General features: G+C 48.8%; 7 protein-coding genes across 7 annotated transcripts; 2 read left to right on the forward strand and 5 right to left on the reverse strand.

Annotated features, from left to right (window-relative positions):
* Window positions 1–7,392: 7,392 nt before the first annotated feature.
* CDEST_04183 (uncharacterized protein) lies at window positions 7,393–8,894 on the reverse strand. Its single transcript, XM_062920342.1, has one exon. The coding sequence runs from the start codon at window positions 8,735–8,737 to the stop codon at window positions 7,604–7,606; it is 1,134 nt and encodes a 377-aa protein (XP_062776393.1). The 5' UTR covers window positions 8,738–8,894; the 3' UTR covers window positions 7,393–7,603.
* A 578-nt stretch (window positions 8,895–9,472) lies between these two features.
* CDEST_04184 (uncharacterized protein) lies at window positions 9,473–10,354 on the reverse strand. Its single transcript, XM_062920343.1, has one exon. The coding sequence runs from the start codon at window positions 10,257–10,259 to the stop codon at window positions 9,702–9,704; it is 558 nt and encodes a 185-aa protein (XP_062776394.1). The 5' UTR covers window positions 10,260–10,354; the 3' UTR covers window positions 9,473–9,701.
* Window positions 10,355–11,311: 957 nt separating this feature from the next.
* On the reverse strand, window positions 11,312–12,812 carry CDEST_04185 (Putative GroES-like superfamily, polyketide synthase, enoylreductase domain, trans-enoyl reductase). The gene is made up of 2 exons (XM_062920344.1): window positions 12,436–12,812; window positions 11,312–12,381 (listed from the first exon to the last, which is right to left on the reverse strand). Exons 1-2 carry the CDS (start codon window positions 12,458–12,460, stop codon window positions 11,330–11,332), a joined length of 1,077 nt encoding a protein of 358 aa, XP_062776395.1. The 5' UTR covers window positions 12,461–12,812; the 3' UTR covers window positions 11,312–11,329.
* A 1,330-nt stretch (window positions 12,813–14,142) lies between these two features.
* Window positions 14,143–16,781, forward strand: CDEST_04186 (Putative proton-dependent oligopeptide transporter family, PTR2 family proton/oligopeptide symporter). Its single transcript, XM_062920345.1, has 3 exons — window positions 14,143–14,549; window positions 14,632–14,784; window positions 14,850–16,781. Exons 1-3 carry the CDS (start codon window positions 14,264–14,266, stop codon window positions 16,235–16,237), a joined length of 1,827 nt encoding a protein of 608 aa, XP_062776396.1. The 5' UTR covers window positions 14,143–14,263; the 3' UTR covers window positions 16,238–16,781.
* A 1-nt stretch (window position 16,782) lies between these two features.
* On the reverse strand, window positions 16,783–18,726 carry CDEST_04187 (uncharacterized protein). Its single transcript, XM_062920346.1, has one exon. The coding sequence runs from the start codon at window positions 18,545–18,547 to the stop codon at window positions 16,799–16,801; it is 1,749 nt and encodes a 582-aa protein (XP_062776397.1). The 5' UTR covers window positions 18,548–18,726; the 3' UTR covers window positions 16,783–16,798.
* Window positions 18,727–18,979: 253 nt separating this feature from the next.
* On the forward strand, window positions 18,980–20,276 carry CDEST_04188 (Putative large ribosomal subunit protein mL57). The gene is made up of 3 exons (XM_062920347.1): window positions 18,980–19,495; window positions 19,625–19,857; window positions 19,945–20,276. The coding sequence occupies exons 1-3, from the start codon at window positions 19,033–19,035 to the stop codon at window positions 20,092–20,094; spliced, it is 846 nt and encodes a 281-aa protein (XP_062776398.1). The 5' UTR covers window positions 18,980–19,032; the 3' UTR covers window positions 20,095–20,276.
* Window position 20,277: 1 nt separating this feature from the next.
* Window positions 20,278–22,170, reverse strand: CDEST_04189 (Putative 2EXR domain-containing protein). Its single transcript, XM_062920348.1, has one exon. The coding sequence runs from the start codon at window positions 21,640–21,642 to the stop codon at window positions 20,311–20,313; it is 1,332 nt and encodes a 443-aa protein (XP_062776399.1). The 5' UTR covers window positions 21,643–22,170; the 3' UTR covers window positions 20,278–20,310.
* Between the last annotated feature and the right edge of the window lie 1,507 nt (window positions 22,171–23,677).

Consider the following 23,677-nt stretch of genomic DNA (forward strand, 5'->3'; position numbering starts at 1 on the left):
AGACACTAGTTTAATTTGCAAAGAGCGTAGTGTAAAGAAAGGGCCTAAGGTCCTACTCTCCTTTATTTGTCTAGACAGATAAGGCTTTTGCAATAAGCCTATGCTTAGTCTTAATAGTCCTATTAGCCTAAGGGTTATATGCTAAAGTCACTATGCAGCGCATCTTATACTTATTATTAAAGGCAATTACATAGCCTTTGTTTTCTAAGCCTCTATTAATAATAATTATCCCTATAAAACTATAGCGTATAACAATTTCTTCCTAGATAAAAGTTGCAATAGTCTTTAAATTAACCTTCTTTAAGAACTATGCTTCTACCTATCTAGTTAGCAGATCCCTTACCTTAATAAGTTTCTATTTCCTAATAAATTAGATATCTAAGGAGATCTAAGCAAAAGGAAGACTAGCAGTAAGTAAAAAGCTATAAAGGTCCCCTATAAATTATCTGTTGCAATCCTAATAAGCTTTATAGGTCTAAACAATAGTAGCAATCTTATTATACATGCTAGGCTAGAAGAACCTATCTATAAGGCGTGCATATATTCCTTTGCATTAACAGTAGCCTCCTTCTTAGTAGGCTTTAATAATAAGTCTCTTTTGCATCCTTAGGCAGTTAATAACTCTTCTTAGTATATTCCTTCTTACTATAGGCCTAGTAAAAAGGAGTCTATTGTAAAGCATATACTTTTATGCCTTAGCCTTAAATTTCCTATACTGCAAGAGGTAAATACTAAGAGGTCTACACATAGTTAATAGGTAATAAGCAATCTGCTTAGACTTATAAGACTAGACCTAAGAATTATCTAGCAGAGAGGGTAGAATAATTAGAAGCTTATTAATCTCCTTATTAGGTAAAGTACTATATATAACTAAGGCTTTAACTATGCATTTACTATCCCTATAGGTTCAAGTAATATTAAAGAAGTTATTAAATTTAATATTAGTAAAGAAGATCTAAGAATTAATCTAGTTGTCTATTTCTCTTTCTGCTTTAGCGTCTTAAAGGTTAGAAGGTCTAAAGGGTTTTCTTAAAAGGCTGTCTGCAGCTAAGTTTATTGCACTAGAGATATACTTAACCTTAAAGTTAAACATATGTATCTACAAGATCTAATAAATAATTAGCGCACCTAAAAGGTTAGAAGCAGCTTTATTAAGCTAGGCAATAAGGGTTTTTGCATTAGTCTTAAGGATAAAGTAGACCCTATATAGGTAGTTGCAGACTCTCTTTAGTGCCTTAAGAACCTTGTAGAGCTCCTTCTTGCTAGCATTATAGCTAAGCTTTAGCCTAGTCTACAAACTACTTTTAAATCTAGAAACTGCATGCTTACTATTAATTATTTATCTAAGGATAGCTCCCTAGCCTAGGCTGCTTGCGTCTATAGTAAGGTAGATATTGCTGCTGCTAGGTTTATAGTTAATAGTAATAAGGACTAAAGTAGAGTAAAGATAAGTCTGTAGGATACTTATAGCAGTTTGCTAGTCTAATCCCTAGCAAAAGGCAACATCTTTCTTTATTATCTTTATTAAGGGCTTTGCAATAGTTAAAAAGTTCTTTACCTATATTTAATAAAATAAAGCAATTCTAAGAAAGGATTAAATATCCCTAACTAATTTATAGATCTGCTATTCCTTAATGTTAATAATCTTAGCGTTATTAGGCTTACAACTATTTATATTGCAAATATACCTAATAAGGCTAATAGATTCCTAGCACTATTACAACTTAATAACTGCAATTATATATTTAGTAAGTTTAATGTTAATAAGCATATTATTAAGGTTCTTAATATGCTTATAGACGTAACAACAAATACCTAGGTAGTCTTTAAGCTTCTTATTGTTATACCTAGAGGTTAGTCCTTTAATTGCAATATTATTAAGGAAGGCCTTATAACAATAGGGAATAAGGTTATAAAGGATCCTTATTATTACCTTTATAAACTAGGCTACTAAGTTTGTAGCTCCCTGTAGTAAAGTATATATTTAAAGGAGGCTAATAGGCGTAGAGAAGGTAGTAATGTCTTTGCTCTTTAGGTCTAAAGGGACTTAATTATATCCTAAAAAGAAGTTAAGAAGGGATAGGAGCTAGCACATAGCAAAGTCCTCTAAAAATTTGTTAGCATTAGGCAGTAAGGCTGCATCTTGTAAGGTAACGCTATTTATCTTAGTTGCTAAGTTAATTAGATGCATCTTCTTATCCTTCTTTCTAATAAGGAAGAAAGGGTTTCTATAAGCAGTATAACTCTATTCTAGAATCCCTTTTCTAATCTAATCCTTTAGAATAGTAATAATATTATCCTTTAGGGCTTTTAGAATAGAAATGCTCTTAGCCTGCTATACCTTATGCAGAACAGTCTTAATAGTTTGCAGTAGGGCAACTAATAGGTAGAGAGATCTGCAGTGCAGAAACTCCTAGGTAAGGGCACCCTCTTAAGCCTTTAAAACCTCTATAAGAAGCTTCTTTTCTTGTTTAAGCAAGTGTAGTACAGTCTTAAGGACCTTATCTAAGCGCTCTTTTGTTAGCCTTAATCCTTTCTCTAGAGTAGAGAATTTAGGTGTAATTAGATCTAAGAATAGGACGTTAGGACTAATCCTAATCCTATCTTTTACCTTCCCCTATGCCTTAAGTTTCTACTCTAGGTTACCTTTAGGTATAATGCTATTAAATAAAGCATTATTAATAGGATGGATTTTCTTGTCTTTAGACTTATAAAGCGTAAAAGCTTTAGCTAGAGGTAGTTAAACTAAGTTAATAATGTAGTTTATGTAGTTAACCTCTATAAGCTTGCGTTTGTAGATCTTAAGGTGTTTTAGGGGCCTCTTTAGTTAAGGTTGCTGTTGTTTCCCTTTTGTTATTTAAGTATGTTAAGAAATGCAGCTAGGGCTGCAACTAGAGCAGTCTAGGTTGTGTTTCCCTATAGTAAGGATAATCTAGCAAATGTCTTTAATAAGGGGAGCTGCTGCTTAATGTATAAAGATATTAAAGATCTTTTTAAACTCCTTAACTGCAAAGGATATAACAATCTCTTTATTATCCTTAAGTTAATTAGTAACCCCTAGGATATTTAAGCCTGCTGCCTATCTAAGGCTATTAATAGCAGCATCTAGTTTTCCTAGATAGAGAGGTAGGTAGCTAGGTATTAATCCTATTAAGGCATTAGGATGTAGATATTACCTCTAAAGTTGTTTAAGAAGAAGGAAAGTAAAATGTAGATCTTAGCGTTATTAGTATAAAAGGATCTTCTAACCTAATCCTTTGCATACTCTAGCTTTATACGTGTAGCAATAATAAAGGGAGCACTAAGGAGAATGCGCTTTAAGGAGTAGCTAGTAGGAATAATAAAGAAACTAATATTGTAGATCTAATAATTACCTATCTAAATGTCTGCAATAAGGGCGCCTTTAAGATTAACTTAAGGCATATTTAGGTTAGTAAAGCCTTTAAGGCTAAAAGTAGTTAGTATAATAAGGTGCTAGAGGCTGTTGCTAATAATATATTATTTGTTAATTACATTAATTGTAAAGCTAGTATTAAGAATACTATTAATAGTCTTTATAGCGCTAGTATAGTTACTACTAATAGAAACGTTAAGGTATAAGTGCAATATAATAAATCTTAGGGTCCTAATTGTTATTAGAGAGTCTGTAATAGAAAAAGACTTCTTAATAAATTAAGCAGCATATTAGGTCTAAAAACAAGTTAGAGTATGTACTACTGCTCTTAGGGTTGTTAAAAGGCCTTTAGAGTTATATTCCTAAATCTTCTTAGTAATGCCTTTATATGCATTAGGATACTTAGTAATAAGAGTTTTAAGCTTATCTAAAGCCTTAAGGTAGATGTTATTCTTAGCCTTATAGGCAGCCTTAACGCAAAGCGCTTTATAATATTTAGCCTTAGTAAAATTATTGCAAATAAAGCAAAGGATATTAACTAGGACTAGGATGTTGCTTAAGGCCTTCTTAGAGACTATATTAGCAACAGCTTCCTTAAGATTACCTTCCTAGCTTTAAAGACTATAGAGTAAGTCTGCTTTGTTTGTCTTAGGCTTTATAGGTTCCTTCTGCATTAATAGGAGTTGCTCCTTAGCTAGTTCTTAAGCTGTAGGTTAGGCAACTATAGTATCCTTATCTATTAGCTTAGTAACCTTAGGGCTAAGTAGAGTAGGACTTTAGGGGATTTAGGTTAATATTAGGTCTAAGAATAATGCATTCTTTACCTGCTAGGTGCTATAAGGTAAAAAGCAATTATTATTAACCTTCTGTCTTTCTATAATAAAGGCTTCTTTTAGGTAGAGATGTAATACGCTATTACAGTTGCTAGAATTAATAATAACTATATTAACGTCTAAAAAGCTAGCCTCTTTAAAAGTTAGAGCAGAAGGTGCTTCTTTAGCCTAAAGTAACTGCATAATATGCATCTAGGCTTTATTAAAAGGGGTATAAAAGTCTAAGTTATCCCTAAAGTCTCTTTAAGCAATCTTAAAAGCAAGATAAATAAGGTTGTTATATAGGTAGTTTAGGATCTAGTGCATAATAATCTTATGTACTACCTAAGGCAGCCTTCCTTACTAGCAGTAGTTGTTAATAATACTAAGCTCTAGAGGCATACCCTTAGGGTATTACCTAAGGCAGACTAATAGGAAGAAGATATAGTACAAGCTAGCACTTTAGTCTTACTAGTATATGTAGCAGTATACATACTTATACCCTTTGTTGCTGCATAAGCTACATTTATTAGGTTTAATATCTAACTAATAGGCCTCCTAATAAGCTTTAGGGTTATAACTATTGTTGTTACTATATCCCCTACTACTATAGGAGCCTTAATTGTTCTACCCTCTGTAGCTACTACAGGTCTAGTATCCTCCTTAAGCGTTGCTATACCTAAGGTAACTCTATTAAGTAGTAATCTTATTAACTTTAGTAAAGTTAGCATTAGAAGGCTGTCTTAGCTAGGCATAAAGAAGTCCTATAATATTGTTGTTTTACTAAAGGAGTATTTAAATAGTTAGGTTAAGGTAGCTAAGTTAGGTCTAATTAATACTTAGGCCTCCTACTCTAGTAGTTATCTTATTAAGACTATTGCTAGCAGGTATAGTTGTATTTATAGCTATATGCTTAAAGACCTACTTAGCTGCCTTTAGTTAAAAAGCAGTAGTAACAACAGATTAGGTTTAAGAATTAGAGGTAGAAACTAAAATTATTTATTTACTAAGCTAGTAATAAACTATTTTATTATTTGCCTACTTAAGGAGGGCCTGCTTAATACAGTCTTATAAGGTAGTTTAAAGGTTAACAACTATACAGCAGAGGTGCTTTATAACAGCATTAATAGCCTTTCTAGGTAGATAGCAAAAGGCAATATAGATAAGCTCTCTATTTAAAATAATAGGGAGTATCTTAAGGGCAGCCTTAGTAAGGAGGCCTTTTATCTTATTAATAAAGCTAATAAGGGCATTTAGGTTATTCTTAGTAATTTAGGGCTTAAGAGTAAGTCTGTAAATAGCCTTATTAGGGTTATAAAGCTAGTTAACGTCTGCAGCTTTATAGACTCTTTTAAGCTCTACCTTAGCCTAAGTCTATATCCTCCCCTAAATATACAATTTAACCACATATTAGTAAGTATTATTGCAGTATAGGTAGATAGTATCCTAAAGGGTGTTATTATTAATACTAGAGATCTTACTAATAGCCTTAAAGTCCCTAAGAAAGTTAGAGATGTTGTTACTAATAAAGCAAGGGGTAGTAGGGTTATTCTAAAGAACTATATGCAGGTTAGCAGGAGCTTCTTATATTAAGGTTATAGCTTAGATTAGGTCTGCAAAGTTATTCCTAGTTATAAAGCCTTTAGTTGCACCTTTAGATTAGGGTTAGTAAGTTAGGGCTAGACTAGGTTAGGCCTCTAGGGCTAGCATATTGTATCTAGATCCTCTAGACATATTATATTGCAGGTAAGCAGCAGAGCCTGCAGTAAGAGTAGGGATAGAGGCTACAAGAGGGTTGTTATTATTAGAAGCATCTGCTTTAAGCACATGCTGCTAGATATTTAAAAAGGTATACCTACCTAAGATTAGGCTAAGTAAAGTAGTCCTTATAGGTAGAGGGCCTAAAGTACTAAAGATACTCCTAGCCTATGCTTGCAGGAGGTTGTTTAAAGGGGAATTATAGTTATTAGATATAATATCTAAAAACCCTTATTATTAGTAGTAATAGTAAATTAAAAAGGTATAAAATGTATGTTGTGTTTCTATTAAAGTGTATAGCAGTCTCCTCTAAGCAATAGAGGTAGGTAAAAAGAGAAATACTATATAGGCTACCCCCTAACATCCCTTATTATATGCTTTTCTAACTGCTTCTAGGTGTATTATTCTTAATTTATAGGTTCTAGCTACTTTAATTCTTAGTGCTTGTTGCTACCTTACCTCTAGGAGGGGTATCTATTTAATTTAGTATTCCTATAGTATTCTACTTATATAGGCTTATAAGCTCTCTTGCTTAGCTAATTTGCAGGTCTAATCTTAAGCCTTTTCCTTATAGGGGTGCCTTCCTATGCCTTCTTTATAAAGAAACAGCTATATTACTCTTAGAGGTATGCTTTCTCTTATCTAGTTAATCTCTATTATTAATATTATTATATTAAGTAGTTATATTTATTAGAGGCTTAGCCTGCTCTTTATTATATTATTATAGCTTCTTTTAGTAGTTATTAGGTAGTAAGAAGTCTCTTTCTACATTTATTAATAAAGAAGGGGCTTAAACACCCTACGCTATTAGAGTGCAATTAATTAAGGGTTCTAATAAGTAGGGGTAAGGCCTTTAGACCTAATTATATACCTTTTTAGCTGCTCTCTAAGCTGCATTACTAAATTATAAAAGTAGATAAAGGAAAAGTTAAACTGCAGAGGCAATTTTAGGGTCTACTTTAGTCCCTAATTAAAGTTATAAGATAATATATAGCTATTTGCACTTCTTTTCTTTAGATTAGGTCTAAAAAGGGGTTTATTATACCTACTTTATGTTTTTCTTTATAATAATACATTATATTATATTATGTTCTTTTTGTTTGTTGTAATAGCGTTTATTTAGATAGTGTAAAAGTATCCCTTTTTTATAGCAGATAAATTAGCTTAAAGAAACTAATCTACCTTTAGGTACTATTAGAATAAGCTATATATGCAAAAGCAGCACCTACTAAAACAACCTACCCTACTAAAACAGTCTAGCAGCATGCAGCGCTACTAGGCTATTAGTAGGGCTAGAAGCAAAAGTAAGTCCTACTCCTACGCACTTAGATTATTAAAAGTTATATAGCAATAGATAGAGGCTTTAATTCTTAGATCTAATTTACTTAAAGTAAGTAAAACAGATTATAATTAATTAAGTAAAGTCCTTTAGAAAGTGTAAGCAAAGGTGTAAAAAATAATTCTAATGTCTGCTAATAATTCTAATAAGTCCTGCTGTCTAGCTAGGCTAATCCTATCTATTATACATAATCGGATCTAAAAATCCGAAAGCTAAGTGGATCCTATGATCCTTTCCTCCTTGTGGCCCTCATAAGCCATACCACCCCATTCCAGTATACCGTAATCGAAGCGTTTCTGCTCAGTTGAGTAAAGGTGTTTCTTCATCTGCTGGGGTTCTACCCTCTTCATTGGCCTCTTCGCTACCGACGATGTCAGACAACCAGTGCTTGAGATGCTCACGAATTTGGTTATCCCTATAGATCCAAGCAATACAGACACCGGCACCCGGGCCTAGGGGAACAGCAACAAGAACCGCCACCAAGGGAACCCGCCACCCAGTCTCGACAAAAATCCAGTACAGGACGGTCAACCCGATGAAGAAGGCGTCGATTTCGACATACTTGATGGTTGAACGCGTCATCTCTTTTCTGTCGTCCCACTGGAAGAGGCTCCAGATGAGGTAAACATGAGATACAGCGGAGCAGAGGATGGGGACGATGTAGACGAGCAGAAGCGAGACCGTGTGAGACTCGAGATGGAAACTGCGGTGCTGGCGCCTCTGCAGCCGCAAAACGATCCATCGGACGCCTTGACGGATGAGGGACACCCAGATGGGGAAAACGAGCCAGATGGCGATGGTGATGGGCGAGTTGTAGATGAGCATGAGGATGGACGGCAAGACGAAGCCCCACGCGACGCTGACAGGGATGGCGATGATCTCCGAGTCGACGACGAGATGGCGCGAGTCCTTGCCGAAGTCGGGGTCTTTCGACGCCGCGCTCTCGACGACGTCCTGGCCGGCCTTTTTGCGCGCGAGCAGGATGGAGCGCGAGCGGTGGAAGAAGGCCGGGATGATGACGAGCTGCCACACCACCGCGCCGCCCAGCAGGTTGAAGACCAGCCAGGGACCCGTCGGGTTGGCGATGAGGATGTTGGGCGCGTTGCAGACGCGCGCGGCCTCGACAGTGGTGACGGTCATGAGGCCGGCGATGAAGGACAGGACGGCGGCCATGCTCGCGAAGGTCCGCACGGAGCCGAGCGCGTTCTGGAAGAAGCTGACGGCGAAGCAGGCGGGCGGGCCGAGGACGGGGACCTTGCTGATGGCCGGCAGGCGGGCGCGGGCGTCACATTGCGAGTAGAGGAGGGCGACGTTCACGTCCGAGTGGACAAAGAGGGAGACGAATGTCGCGATGGCGAGGATGACGGGCACCACCAGGAGGGCGCGGTAGGAGAAGACGTGGATGGGCGCGGGCCAGCGCTTTGGGGGCGCCATTTTCGACGAGGCTCTGAGCCGGATGGTTTCGTTTGGTGTTTGGCGAGTATGAACAGGCTTAATGCTGATGTGAAGCTATGAAGGATGTAATCCTGTGTCGTCCTGGTGGTCTTTTCACTTCATGCTCATGCTCTCATGCTCATGTCGTGTTGATGTCCAGTTCAGCAGCTGACGCTCAAGAAAACAGTACGCACGTGCCGCCTGACGCGCTTCGGTCGCAGTAGAGAAATGTAGGGTCTATTGCCCCTCACTCCTTTGCCAATTTCCGAGACATTGCAGTCACCTGCCTGCGCCTCCATCGCACTAACACGATCTCACTCACAACGGCGGGCTTCTCCAATGATGCAACGTCTCGAGAGATGTTGCTAATTGGGTCGTAAATTCATGCTCTCAAGTTGTGTTAATAAAAGGGCCCTTTTATGGATGCAAGGGAGACGGCTTAGTGTCAAGGAACAAACAGTTTTCAAGTCGCGCATGTCGGGCTTTTCGGAGTGGCGTATTTTTTGACCAATACTGTACGCTACACCGCTCAATTATCAATTGCCAGTTACAAGTCTATAGATTAGACTTAAATCCGTTAATTGAAGTTATTGGACGCTGGTTATGTTTGTAAAATACCTTCTGATGAGAAAAATGGCGTAAATCCCTGCAGCCTGCTCACGAAGCACTTCTTGCTGTTCCGCATCCAGCTGTAAAACTTGGGGACTGGATAGGTATGCAGTGTTCTGAGAGCCTTAACATCATTTTATTGTCGTCGTCGTCATCGCCTGTATAAAGAAATCTTTTCTCCCCAGCTAGCTTCTGTCAAATCTAATCTACAATTTCATGCCTTGCTAACTGTCGCACACCAGAGGACAGCGGTGCTGCATTGTGTTGAATGGGTCCGTAGAAAGCAAGAGAAATAGAAACCGTGAGGATAGGTACACGCGGGAAAGGAGGATTAGAAATAGCCCAGTCCTGTTCATTAGTAGATGGGAAGCAGCTGAACGACAGTACAACCAAGAAGTGGCCTCTGGCCCCACCTAAAGAAGCTCAACACCACGCCGTCCCCTGTTTTACACGCCATGAACCCGCCAGCCCCCGGCGGACCAGCTTCCTCTGGATATTCCAGGCCGTAGTCCGTGAGAAAGATTCCAGGAGTCCCGCCCGAGCACCTCAGCTCCACGGGGCGGCCAGACGGTACCGTTGCAGTGCCGCCGGGGGTGACAACCACGCCGGCAGAGGGGCGGTTGTCGTCGACGCCGAGGTGGGCAACGCCGACGGTGTCGCCGTCGGTGCGGAAGACCGATCCGTTGCCGGCGGGTACCAGGATCACGTCGGCCAAGCACTCGGTACTGTGAATCACATAGCCGAGCTCTTGTCCCTGAACATAAGGGCCGAACTCCGGCGGGACATCGGGGTAGGTCATGTTGGCCCAGAGGCGGAAGCCGTCGGAAGTGTTGTCGGTGCATTTGGCAGGGATCTTGGCCGCCGTTGCCGCGACGGCGATGATGGTAGCTTTAATGAGAAATTTCATGATCATATTGAAGGGTTCGTTGAGTGGAAGAACAGCGAACTAAGGGTTTGATGGGAGGTATTTGTTTCTGGGTGGCTGTGATGTGTTGGAACTTGGTTCGGTGACTATGGCTAGAACCGTTCACTGGAAACTCGCTCCATCTTATAAACCCTGATATTCATGTTCCTCAATGCATAATAACTTATTAGTGTGGCAATGTCAAGTCACTGGAGCCTCTTAACAATATCACGCCACAGATGTATATGCACATGTACATCCGCCTCGCCCAGCAGCTCAGCTCCTGCACACCCGTCGTACGATACTGGGCTTGCTGCTGTCCACCCAACTTGCAAACTAGGTACCTATGGCTATCCCAGACTCTGTCTCTACTGCTGGGATTCCCGGCCCGGGCGCCAGCCAAAAAGAACTAGGCGGGCCGCTGTGCACCTCGGATCCTTCGAGCCCGCCGTCTTACGTGCATGTTCAGAATGCGGCTTAATCCCGTATGGATCTTCAGCCAATGCTACCCCAGCTAGTTGCCGCTGCTTTTTGAAGCTTGGCAGTACTAGTGCTTAGGGAAATGTGAACGCTGCTGGCGTTCCAGTTCGACTTACGTACAAATGTACTCGAGACTTGCAGCCGAAGGGTTTCTTGGGATCAGGCAGTCAATACCGACCTTCCAAAGAGAAAAGGGATTAACATCTTCTTATGATTTCAGAACGTGTACTCTTAACCATTCATTCGTTCTTGCCTTTGTGAGGCAGCACCACACCTGCAGGCTTGATCATGTCGACCATTCGGGTATCGTTTCCCTTCATGTATTATGCGCCGTAGACTGCAAGACGTTGTCAGGATCCCTCGTGTGTCCAATCAAGTGGGGTAAGACATTCGGCTCTGTCCTACAGTAAGACTGAGCTGGATACGCCTGAAGTCATCCAGCATGCTCCAGACTTTAGAAGACATTCTGTTTCTGGAGACGGCAGCGGGGGTTTACAAGACGACTTCAGCAATGATACGAGTACCATTCCTCAAAGTCAGGGACATCATACAAAGAGCATAAATCCGGAGCCAAAGTTGGTCTCGACTACTGAAGAACCTTAAGACTCGGTATCAACGACCCGATATACATACTTTTCGCCATGGGCGCGCCCTTCCAGGAGTTTAGTCAGTCCAATGCCAACTCCATTCAAGCCGCCGGGAATCAGAACATGCGGATGGGGCTTGAACCACTGTTCCTGAAGGCCAAGCGAAATGTACCGGGACATGATGTACCCAAAGTGCTTCGAGGCATTGTGAATGGAGCCAACGCCCATCCAATAAGCGTCGACGCCATCGGCTAAACCCTCCAATGGTGGCGCAACGTATGCTTCTGGGAACACTACGCCTGGTTCCTTGGGCCCCTTGACGCCTTGTTTGAGCAGAGTCATCGTAAGCCTCCCCTTTTCAGGGTGGATGAGCGGTCCGATGATCTTGTCACTTCCGTGATCAGCCACGGCATCGAACACATGTAGGAGCTCCTTTCCATTGAGAGCCTTCCTAATTCCATCTTGGACAGCCTCCAACCCGTCTCGATAGTCGATAACAACGTCGCCCTTGCTGCGATCGAGGAGGGTTTCGACATGTTGCTTGGACTGACCCGCCACGCAGATGATCGGATGCACCCCCCCTTTGCTGGCGAACTGCACGGCAAAGGCCCCGACCGCAGTCCCAGCGCCATAGACGACCAATGGTCCCGAGTCTGAATAGTCCTCGTCTGTCGGGGTCGTCCAGGGGTAAGGAAGTCGCAGATCGCCGTATAGCCCAAGCGCCGCCGTCAAGCTCGCCAGAGGGATCGTGGCCGCCTCCTCGAACGATGTGCTCTCCGGCAATAGGAAGGTCGTGTACGCCCACGCGATGGCGTACTCGGCGAAGGCTCCATGAGGGGTAAACATCTCGTGGAAGGCGGCGACTCGGTCGTTGCGTCGGAACTCTACGACACCCTCTCCGACGGACTCGATGTAGCCGGCAACATCGTCGCCCGTATTGGCGGGTGGCAACCAAAAAGTGGTTTTGATATCTTTTGGGTTGGAGCCCGCGACAACAACTCGGATGAGAACCTGTCCAGGGCCGGGGACAGGAATAGGGCTGTCGATGATTTCGACACGGGGTCCTTGTTGCGGAGGTGAGAACCACATAAAGTAGTTGGGGTATAGTACGATCATACCTTTGTGAATGATGGCTTCTTTCATTGCGTCTTGTGGTTTCTGTAGGCTCCGTAGGTCGAATGCTATTACTGTGCCTTGGTGGTGGAACTGGTGATTTTGTCGCTCGACCCTTTCGGAAGGCCAGGCTGCTCTTCCATTTATACTCAAATCCCAGTATATAAATCCGTTGAAATGATAATCGAGACTCTCGATGATGCAATCGTCTCCCACTGAATTGACTTCTACAAACTCCGCAAAGAAGTGGTATTCCGACGTTGTTAGTAAACTCCGATAGTCCGCTCAGTGGGCAACTACTGGCTGGAGGTATGGTGGAGTTTGCAACAGACATTCATTTCGGCGACTTTTTAATCGGGGACGGTGCAATTCACCCGGCGAGCTGCTACCCAGGCAGCCAGGGTAGGGGGTCTTGATGTTTGGGGTTGAGCTACGTGTAATAAATAGAAAGGGGCAACGGCCAGGATAGCCCAATCTACCTAGGAACAACAACTCAAACGCTCACCCAAGTCTATTACGTGATTTACCTCTCTGTCTCCCTTTCTCAGTTGAGGTTTCCAAGCCTTGCCAGCTTCATTAGTAGCAAGCATGTCAACACTGATGGCTGAACGTGGCATAATTGAGAAAGCGCGCTTGAGTCACAGCAAAAGCAACAATACCTCTCTCTGTTCAGAGGTTGCCTCGTTCACCAAGTAGATCTGTGGAGTGAGAAACGATGTGGGAGGCTGGCTTCCAGAATGCCTCGAGACCTCGAAAACTAAGTCTACCTTACGGATTTTGTTTTCTGGATGATACCTCACACAGGCTGCTGGAAAAATGGCCAACCTCATCACGGTAAGAACCGTTACTCCTTAATACAACATAGTTGCTGTCGGGTCACATCGACGCCATGGATCAACAAGCTCCGCCCCTCGTCTTCTCTCTCTTTTCCATGACGCAGGCCGAGTCACCCAAACATCACCTCTCTACCCGTAGAGAAGTTTGACCTTTGCCCGAGTAGTGGTCACACGGTCGCCCAAGACTCAAGACATCATGTCACCTACCATATTCGAGCAGAGCCAAGACCGCCAAGACCGAGCGTTCACATCTCCCGATTTCCCCTCCTCCTCCACCGTCCAACAGTTCAAAGAACAGTCTCCCTTCCCCGAGCAACCAGCCAAGATGTGGAGTATTTGTTCGCGGGTTGTCCTATCAGACTCTCTAACACTATCAACATCCATCCCTTTCCCTCTTAAACCACAACCCAATCCTCCGCGGGAGTGGACCTCTCACCGTAACCATGCATATCTATGCAACTATTCAGTCCTCCCAACCACATTGTAACCGTTCGCGGCATGGCTGATTGGCCGGTTACCATCCTGCCCACGCCAAGTCTAAAAGCTGTTGGTCGATGGCTCTGTCTGCTTTGCCTCGTGCAACATCGTCTCCCCAGCTCGTCCAACCACGATCCGACTTGACCGGGGACTGAGATAGCACAGCTTCGTTCTGTTTCTGATTATCTCTGGGCGGTCGCTCGCTTCGCGGCCGCCAAGAAGGAAATGTTACCATCAACGCACGAGAAACTTCTTGACTCCCCGTCATCGCGCACCCCATTATCGATGACAGAGACTACCTGCAGCGCCGATACTATGCGCCCGCGCGGTGCGCACTGCAGAGCTACATAATGGTTAGCCAACCCTGCCGGCTCCCCTCTCTCTCTCGGGGATGGTTGCCTCCCAAGCTCTGCCCAGCGGTTGCGATTCTGCGTCTCGGCTCACCTCAAGCCTCTGTCAATTTTGGATAAGTCCAAGCTAAGAACGACAACGCACACAAACGGGCAGAAAACGTGTCACAATGTCGACAGGTGCCAACCTCGAGGTCGTGGAGGCCGCGCGAGCGGACTACCCTGCCATCGAGAAGGGCGTCGACGCCGGGAGGAAGCCCGGGGCTTACACGGGCGACATGGCCGACGGTCGGGACTCCCACGACACGCTCGGCGGCCCCAACGGTGATGTGTACCCTACCGAGGAGGAGCTCCTCACGCTGCGTCGCACGCACGGCAAGGTGGACTGGCTGATTTACAGCATCGGCTTCGTCGAGATGTGCGAGCGTTTCGCGTACTACGGCACGACGGCGGTGTGTAAGTCAACAGACTGGGCTGACGTCTGACCTGTATCTTGGCCGGCCATTGACTGACTCTCTCTATGTCTTCCATGCACTAGTCGTCAACTTCATCGCGTATCCCCTCCCGCCGGGCTCTACGACCGGCGCGGGCGGCACTCATGAGCAAGCCGGTGCCTTGGGTCTGGGACAGCGAGCTTCGACCGCCCTGACCCTATTCAACAGCTTCTGGTCCTACGTTATGCCTCTGGTCGGTAGGTACACCCATCCTTCCTCTCTATCTCAGGGAAACTCGACCAAACTCGACTAACCATCTCAGGTGGTTACCTTGCCGACACGTACTGGGGCCGCTACCTCACGATCCAGTGGGCCATCGTCGTCGCCACATTCGGCCACATCCTCATCATCGTCGCGGCCGTGCCCTCGGTCATCTCGAACCCGAGCGGCGCCCTCGCGGCCTTCATCATCGGCCTGGTCTTCTTCGGCACCGGCGTCGGCTGGTTCAAGGCCAACATCTCGCCCCTCATCGCCGAGCAGTACGAGCTCACGCAGCCGCGCGCGACGGTCCAGACGATCCCGGGGACGGGCGAGCGGGTCATCGTCGACCCAGTCATGACCATCTCGCGCGTCTACATGCGCTACTACTTCCTCATTAACGTCGGCGCCCTCGTCGGCCAGGTCTCCATGGTCTACGCCGAGAAGTACGTCGGCTTCTGGCTCTCGTACCTGCTGCCCACCATCATGTTCTTCTTCTGCCCCGTCGTCATGCTCGCCTGCCGCAAGCGCTACGCCAAGAGGCCGCCCACCGGCTCCGTCCTCGGCAAGTCCATCGCCCTCATCGGTTATGGTCTCAAGCAGGGCGGCGGTCTCGCCGAGATGCGCAAGGACGTCTTTTGGGAGCGTATCAAGCCCTCGCACGTCGCCACCAAGCCTGCGTGGATGACGTTCGACGACGCATGGGTCGACGAGGTCCGCCGCGGCGTCATGGCCTGCACCGTGTTCCTCTGGTTCCCCGTCTTCTGGCTCGCCTACGGCCAGATGACCAACAACCTCATCAACCAGGCGGCCACGATGCGCCTCGACGGCATCCCCAACGACATCATCACGAACCTGAACCCCTTCGCGCTGCTCATATTCATCCCCATCTGCGACAAGGTCATCTACCCGGCCGTCGAGCGCGCGGGGCTGCGCTTTACGCCCATCAAGAAGATCGCGCTTGGCTTCCTCTGTGCTACGCTGTCGATGGTGGTGGCCGCCGTCATCCAGCACTTCATCTACCAGCGGGCGCCGTGCGGCTACGGCGCCAGCGACACGGATTGCATCCGCGAGAACGGCCCGCCGGACATGACGGTCTGGATCCAGACGCCGTGCTACATTCTCATCGCACTGAGCGAGATCTTCGCCTCCATCACGGGGCTGGAGTATGCCTTCACCAAGGCGCCCAAGAACATGCGCGGCCTCGTTACGGGCGTCTTTTGGTTCGTCCACGCTTTCTCGAGCGCCATCGCCCAGGCCTTTGTCGGCTTGGCTGCCGACCCGTTGCTTGTGTGGCTGTACACCTGCATCGCCATCATTAGCTGCTTGGGGGGCGTCGGGTTCTGGCTCATGTTCCGCAAGCTCGACAAGGAAGAAGACGCTCTCAATGCGCTGCCGGAGAGTACCTACAAGGGAAGGGGAGATGCTGAACCTGAGAGCAAGGCGGTCTAGCAAACTCTGATTGTGCGTGGGGTGGAGGCTGTGATGTGATGATGGTTGAGATCCGACCACGGTATCTATCTACCAGAGCGTGCAAGTGCGAGAAAGTGGAAAGGCGGGAATCGCGTTTCGCGCATTCATATGAGTGATCATCCCGATGTGACATTCCAAGAGACCAACCGGTGCTGTACAACACAATCTTGAATCGATACGGTCTGGTGATGTCTGTCAAAGCATGACACCCAGTGAAGGACCTTGGTCTCAGCAGGTACCTATTCGCTAGTCCACATCAATGACACATTTGGGCATGCCATGTCGTCCTAGAAGAAGATGAATGAAACCATAAGTCTTGCGCGGTCTATTCAGTTTGAGTTTGCACTACTCCATGTAATTCCATCCTGGGCAGACTCCCCCGGAGCCGTTACCAAGCCTTCGACCCATCACCCAGGGTTCCAAACACCCCATATCCAATAACCCTGGTATATCCAATCTAACGCCTTGCTGCTGCCCTGTGTCCTGGCTTCTCGGCTATTAACGCCGTACACACACGGTCTCTCAAATTCATGCATCGCGCTACTTGCGGACCAACCCGGCGCCAAGCACATTGGCTTTCGTGAGCTCCCCGCCTTTCGCTTCGGTCGCGACAATGACGGTGGCAGGCTCTTCTTTGGCTTTTCTTCGGATGAGACCAGTGCTCAGGACATTAACCTTGTTCGCCGGCTCGTCGGACTCATTAGCCACCGACTCCTCAGTGCGTTTGCGCTTGATCAAGCCTGCGAGGTTGTTCACGGCCCCTGCTGACGATTCATTCGACCAAGACACCAGAGTCTCCCTCTTGCCGAGGACCTCCAGGCCCCACGAGTCTCCCATGCCAACCTCGCTGATCCAACGCCTGGTGCTGCTGGTTGCAATGTCCAACTTGGAAAAGTCCAAGCGCAGGAGAAGCTCGTTGACGCGCTTATAGTCGTTCTCGTCGACAATCTTGCGACCTCTGCCCTCGGCCGGCCAGTAGTAGTAGGCAGTTGATATGGGCTTGTCCAACAGATAGTTGCGCTGCTGGGTCTTGATGCGCGGTTGGCGGGGTTTGATGACGCCCGTCAGCTTCGTCTTTTTCTTCTTATTCTTCTTCCGCTCCGGCTTCTCCGGCTTCGTCCTGGAAGGCGTGGCTGACTGTGCTTGGGGAAACAGTTTGCGAGGCGTCGACATGGGAGTGGCTGGCCGAGCGGCCTTGGGTTTGGTGGGTGTCACCGGGGGGTTCGACACATCGAATGAAGGGTTTGGCGTCGGCAAAGCCGTCGAAGCACTGTCCGGGCGCGCCCGTTCCGCCTGCGTATCAAAGACAACCCAGATGAAGCCGGTTAGACGCCCGCTGGAGCACTCCTGTCTGTACGCCATCATCTCCCAGAAGGTGTCCAAGCTCTTTACACTTTTCCACTGGCCCGTGGTCTTGAGCTGTTTCGACTTTCCCGTCTCCTCGTCCAATTCATCTCGGAACCGCGACTTGGGGTCGTCTGGAAAGCGGGGAATGAGGCATCGCGCGGGCACCCAGTCGTACTCGTTGGTGTAATGCGAAATCTTTTCGAGAGCATGGCCCATAACCCAGTTGGCGGCGCTTTTAGGGTTCTTCGGCAGAAAGGCTTTCGTCTCATAGCTATCGAGTCCGGGGATGACGAGGTATCCTTTGACGCTACCCCACGGTGCACATTTCCCTACCGGGGGCTTCTCCAGGAGGGGATCGAGGACCCTGCACCACCATTTGACAAGACCTCTGTCGTCAAGAACGTGCTTGCCGGCGTACTCGACGCTGCCGGGGAAGAGGTACTGGTCCTGGGCGCGGGCGAAGAGGCTGACGACCGATTGTATGCCCTTCCGGCTGCGCTGCTCAACAAGGTATGAGACGAAGACACTGCTGATTTCCTTGATGGGCGACGGGGTGCCCTTGGGGAGGTTGAGCAGTTTCAAATAGCCTGTCGAATCGGCCTTGGCGACGAAAAAAGTGCTGGAGTAGGCCGTGGTGTAGACGAAGACCTCCAGAGCGAGTATGAGAACTGGCTTGGAGGCTTCTTTGTTCTTGGCTGTCTGCTTGTCGGCTTCGGCGGTGCTCGAAGGGACATCGATCGAGATGGCAAGAAAGTGTCTTTCGCAGTACGTCTTGTCTTCGCGTTCGTCAGGGGGCGCCGAGTATAGAGCGTCGGTTTTGGTCGGCGGCGTTGAGAGGTGGTAGACACCGAACCGGTAACCTTTGGGCAGGGCAGCCGAGAGCTTGTCGAGGAGCAGAGCGCTGCTCTGGGCCGTCGTCTTAGCCCTGCTGGGAGTTGCCATGATGGTGATGGATGCAAGATTCCTGTAGGAAAATGTTCTCCCTGGGCAATTGTCATGTCATGGTCGCCGGAGCGTCGAAGGCAGCAGTAGCAGCAGCAGCAGCAAAGGCTGGTCCTGCACCCTCTGGAGTCAATAGGAAGACCGACGCGTCCCAGGTGACGGGCGTCGCTTCACATGCGTGTCGCAGTTTTAGTGGAGAAACGCGAGATGGCTCTAATGTAAGAGACGCTAACTAGGTACCTTGGGGTGACCCGGAAGCAGCCAGAAGCACTAGTTCATATTGGGACTAGCGCCGGTCCTCGCATGATCCTCCCTCCGCGCGCGCACCCACGTGACCTCGAGAAATTGTTCCTGTGCAGCCATCGCGAAAAAGTTCCCAGCAGGAATCAGGAGCTATTGTAGCTACGACGACAGTACGCCCCTCGCCGCCCACCCCCCCCCACCTCTCCCGATTACACTACCGTCCCTCCGTTGCCAGGCCCTCAATGGCAGCTAACGGCTCCCGGTCAGCATACGGCCTCACGAGGCATGCCGTTCGGCAATGTCAATCGGCGGCGAATCCCCGAGTAGCTTCCGCCTCTCCTTTCCAGTACCTGTCCTCCCGAACCTTTGCGACGACCAGCCCCCGGACAGATGCCGAGAGCAAGATCGAAGAGATCTCTAGAAGAACCGAGGAGGCTGAACGGCCCGACGAGACGAGGCAGCGCCCGAGATGGTCCTACACACCCGAGGCCATGAAGGCGCCTTTCTCGCCTCACATCACCAAGAATCCGGCGCGCAGCGTCTGGTCCGTCAACACCGACCCTAAAAAGCTCGACGAGATGTACATCAAGTTCCTGGGCCGCGACGGAGACAAGATGCTGCCGGAAGAGGTCAAGTGGCTGGCCGTTACGCACAAGAGTTTCGACCAGGGCCGTCGCGGTTTCAACGATAAGCTGGCGTACTTGGGTAAGACACCCGCCCTCCTTTCCCGCGCCGTTGAAACCCGAATTGCGGTTTTACGGTTGCCGACCCCGAAGGAAAAGTTTACGTTTGAGAGCTGACGATGGGGTGCCCCTTTTTTCCGACGCTCTCCAGGCCGTCAAGCAGTTGTTCTCGAGTCTACACGAAGCATAGTGACGTCGTCTACGGCAAAGGATGGCGCCGTCGTCCCAGACGAACACGGCCGCAAGCCTTTTGATCATCCGGTTCTTGCGAGCATCGATAACCTTAACGTCGAGCTGCCGCAGACTGTCGTCACCAAGGAAAAGGTCGAGGAACTGGCGATGGCCGCTGGCATCGACAAGGTTTTGCGGTGGAAGCCGGCAAAGGTAAGCTTTTCTACCCACGTCTCATCAGTCCCTCCCTCCCTTCCTCACAAGGGGGACAAACAAGCATTTGGCTGACGCGCGCCGCAGCCCGAAAACCTCGCAGGATCAGGCCAGCAGATTGTGCTCAACTCGGCCGTGTTTGCGATCGTGGGAGCCATTACGCTCCAGCACGGCGCCGCGGTGGCAGGCAGAGTTATTAGGGAGAGAATACTGAGGCCGCTCTCGCTCAGGCAATAACGCCGCCGATGAAGAGGAGGAAGAACAAGATAAAAAGAGAGACGTCTGTTGTATCATAGGTGTAAAACATTGACCGAAAAAGGACAAACATCCCAGCCGCCGTAACGCAAGCAAAAGGGGCAGCCGAACCTTTTTTCCCAATCCTGCCTTGTGACGCCGTGCTGCCACCGGGCCACCGACACAGCGGCAGCAGATGGCCCAAACGGATATAGAAGCCTACCCCGATGCGGAAGACGTGTTGCCACATCCCACCTCGTCTGGTGGCCGCACCATGCCCGTGGTCAGGTGCATGACATGGGAGATGCTGCGGTCCGGCGGCTGCCAGGCCAGCCTAATGACCCAGCCGTCCGTCGTCGAGCAGAGACTCTCGGCCAATGGCTTTTCGACGCGGGTTGTCATCTCGACCGTGACGAGGTTGTTCACGATGGACTGCTCGACTCCCTTGCCAAAGATCAGGGCCTTGCGGATCATGCTATTGTTGGGAGTGCGCACGACGAGACGCGAAGCCGGCGTCCAGTCGACGGCGTGCAGGCCAAAGTCACGCATGCCAGCGCGGCCGACCTCGCCCACCACGGCGTGCACGTAGCCCTCTCCCAGCGGACGGGCCATGTCTGACGTGGATCGGGTGCACAAGAAGAAGCTTTTGAGAAAGGCAAACGACTCATCCAGGGTGGCCATGCCAAAGCCGGGGTCCGGATTGACGTGCCAGATGCTCTTGGGCCAGTCGTTGGAGCCGTAGTGAACAACCCCCTCGCCCAAGGGGTCGTAGGCGAGCAGGTCGCTGGCAAGGATGGGCATTGTCAGGGTGCCGGAGGCGCCCTGGTACAGGACGAGGTCCCAGTCAGGGTTGATGTAGATCCGGTCCCAGGCCGGGTTTCGCTGATTCAGATAAGGATAGCCGTGGGTGTCGGGCTCTGATGACCTCATGGGCAGATGAATTCTGAAGAAGGACAGCGCTTCGCGGCGTGACTCGGCGCACACGCGAAAGAGAACCGGGCTCCTGTTCTCGCAGTACCAGTGGGCGTTGCAGGCGACGTTGCCCAGCTCGTTGCCGGACACCTCGACGCCCGAGCCGTCCACGACGCCCCTGATGATGACAATGCGGGGGCGTTCGAGATGCATGCGCCATATCCTGGAGCGCAGCTCGTAGGGCAGGTCTGAGAAGCTGCGAGAGCTGTGGTTGCCATTGTCTTTACTACCGAAATCACTTTTGGCGAACGGCGGCGCGAGTGTTCTCGTCGTCGTCGTCGTCGTCGTCGTTGTCGGGAGGCTTGCCGGGGCGGCGACCCAAGTGCGCACGTCAAAACCTTCACAACCCTCCAGGGATCTCCAGGGACTCGGGGCCTTTTTCCGCGTGGCGGAGCTAACATGGGTGTTCGTTGTAAAGGCAGCCCCATGTGGGTGCTCGGCCTCAAACACGTCCCCGTCATAAGCATCTTCGCCTTGCATACGGGGAGACTGGTGGGTTGACTGAAGGAACAAACCCATCGGCTGATGGGACTGCGAAGCGGGGCTTCCAGCCTCACCAACCCCGGACGTCGACTCCATCGGGGAGGTGTGGTGTCAGACAAGCGCTTAGGTTCTGACAAGTCTAGGGGACTGTGGCTCGGACGGTGCAACGGAAGTCGCCAGACGGACGAAGCCGTTTGGGAGAAACTCCTGGAGTCCAACGGTGTGGTGATGTGCGTCTTCTGTGCGCGAACCTACTCGCGAAGTAGAGAATGCAAACGATTTACGCGCGACGTCCGGCGCCGCAATGCGTCATGCAAGGCGGGCGATGTGTGCTTGAGTGTTGAGAGTTGGGTCCGCTTGCACAGGCAGAAGACGAACGAAAAAGCAGAAGCAGGACAAACAGGACGGCGTGTCTGATAATCGGGCGACGTTCCATGGAATGCGTGACGCGTTTGGGCCTCAAGATACGAACGCGGACACGATGAAGTGGTTCCTCCTTTCGAGTCGTGTCTCGCTCGATCAACGGGGATAATGAGAGTTGGGCCGTTGGAGGAGAGCGGATTCAAGCGCCACTCTGGACGACGTCGACGGGGATGTGAAGTCGGAGAAGAGCATGATGGCCTTGTTCTTCTAGAAGGATTAGGTACCACCTACCTACAGTAGGTCCTAGGGTGGGATGTCTGCTTTGATGAAAGAGGAGGGAGAGCGAGAGGGAGGTACGTACCTGCGGTCCCGAGAAAGGCTGACTAAGACACCGTATTCGGCTCCGTCAAACGATCCACACTGCCGCGTTGGGAAATGGTTTGCGGCCAATGACACAGGACAGCCTGGGAGAGAGGCGCCGGAGGTACCCGCACTTACACCGTGGTGTTTAGATACTGACTGTACAGGTAGCGCTGCGACAACGTACCGTTCCCTGCCGACTTCTACCCTGCTTAGAGTACATCGTGTGTGTTCTCATAGGCTTCCCTTGTCATAGATCGTGTCAGTTGCCGTCAAATTGAACTCACAGACTCAACACAGACACAGGCATGACCACATCGCCACCCGAGGAAGACTTTACTGGGACTGGCGTGCGGCATGGAAGAACCCTTGTCCTGGTGTCTTTCCTCGACTACTACTGCCCACGTACTGCTTCTCATTGCTCAAACAAACAACCATACAATGTGTGAGTAGCGCCCCAAGCAGCGACGGGGCTACCGTATGAGTTGAACGACGGACAGCACCATGAACCAATCACTGAGTCGCCTCTGCAACGTCGCCCGGCCGTCTGAAACCCGCACACACTTCAAGCTTTAAAAAAGTGACAGCGTGCTTGTTGGCCCTCCGGGGCTCTCTGAAGGAACTTTGCCCAACCCTCCTTCTCCGGTGGTCCGCCCACGGTCCACCCTGTGGCTGGCATCCATGGCCATGAAGGGCTTACTCTATTCGGCTCGAAGAGTCTCATACACGTATTTTGCGCTGCTTGCTCGCATTGCGATGGCCTCACTCATGCAGTTCCCACTGCCAGTAGCCCTCTTGACGCGGCCTTCTGCCAAGCTCGCTTGACCAAGCCGAAACCCTATCACAGCAGACTGGCCTGTTCAGTGACTTTTTGTTTGACTTCAGTTGATACACAAATAATCGCTTACTCAAGCTTCAAGGAAATGCTCTAGCCTTTGAATGTGTACTCTTCATTCCTGTCCCTGATGATACTCTCATGCCTGTACCCCGGAACTTGTCTGTCGGACGATGCAGCCTCCTCTATGCCGCCGTGTCCTGTCAGTTTCTGGCATCGGCTTTGATAACCAGAAGATGTGCCAAAGTCTGACGTCGTGAGGGTTCGGCTCTTCTTCCTCATTCGACGAATGGGTCCCCGGCAGATTCTGTCTGGGATCCTCGCAAGGGCTTTCCTTCTCCCCAGCCAGCCAAGTTTCAAACCCAGTCCCTTCCGGGCGGACCAAGACTAGGCCCTGCGGCGATGGTTCAGTGGAGCGGGACCTCGTCCGCCGCATTTGGCATCTAGGTCACCGGCAAGGAGACAGATCGTCCGCTCCATGTTTTAGACTCGAGATCACCACCTGGGGCGGGATCCGTATAGATATCTCCTCCCTCGGCACTCCGTGTTTCTGTTTGGATCTCTTCCGTTTCC

The sequence above is a fragment of the Colletotrichum destructivum genome, chromosome 3 (assembly GCF_034447905.1).
Source record: "Colletotrichum destructivum chromosome 3, complete sequence".
NCBI classification, from domain to species: Eukaryota; Fungi; Ascomycota; class Sordariomycetes; order Glomerellales; family Glomerellaceae; genus Colletotrichum; species Colletotrichum destructivum.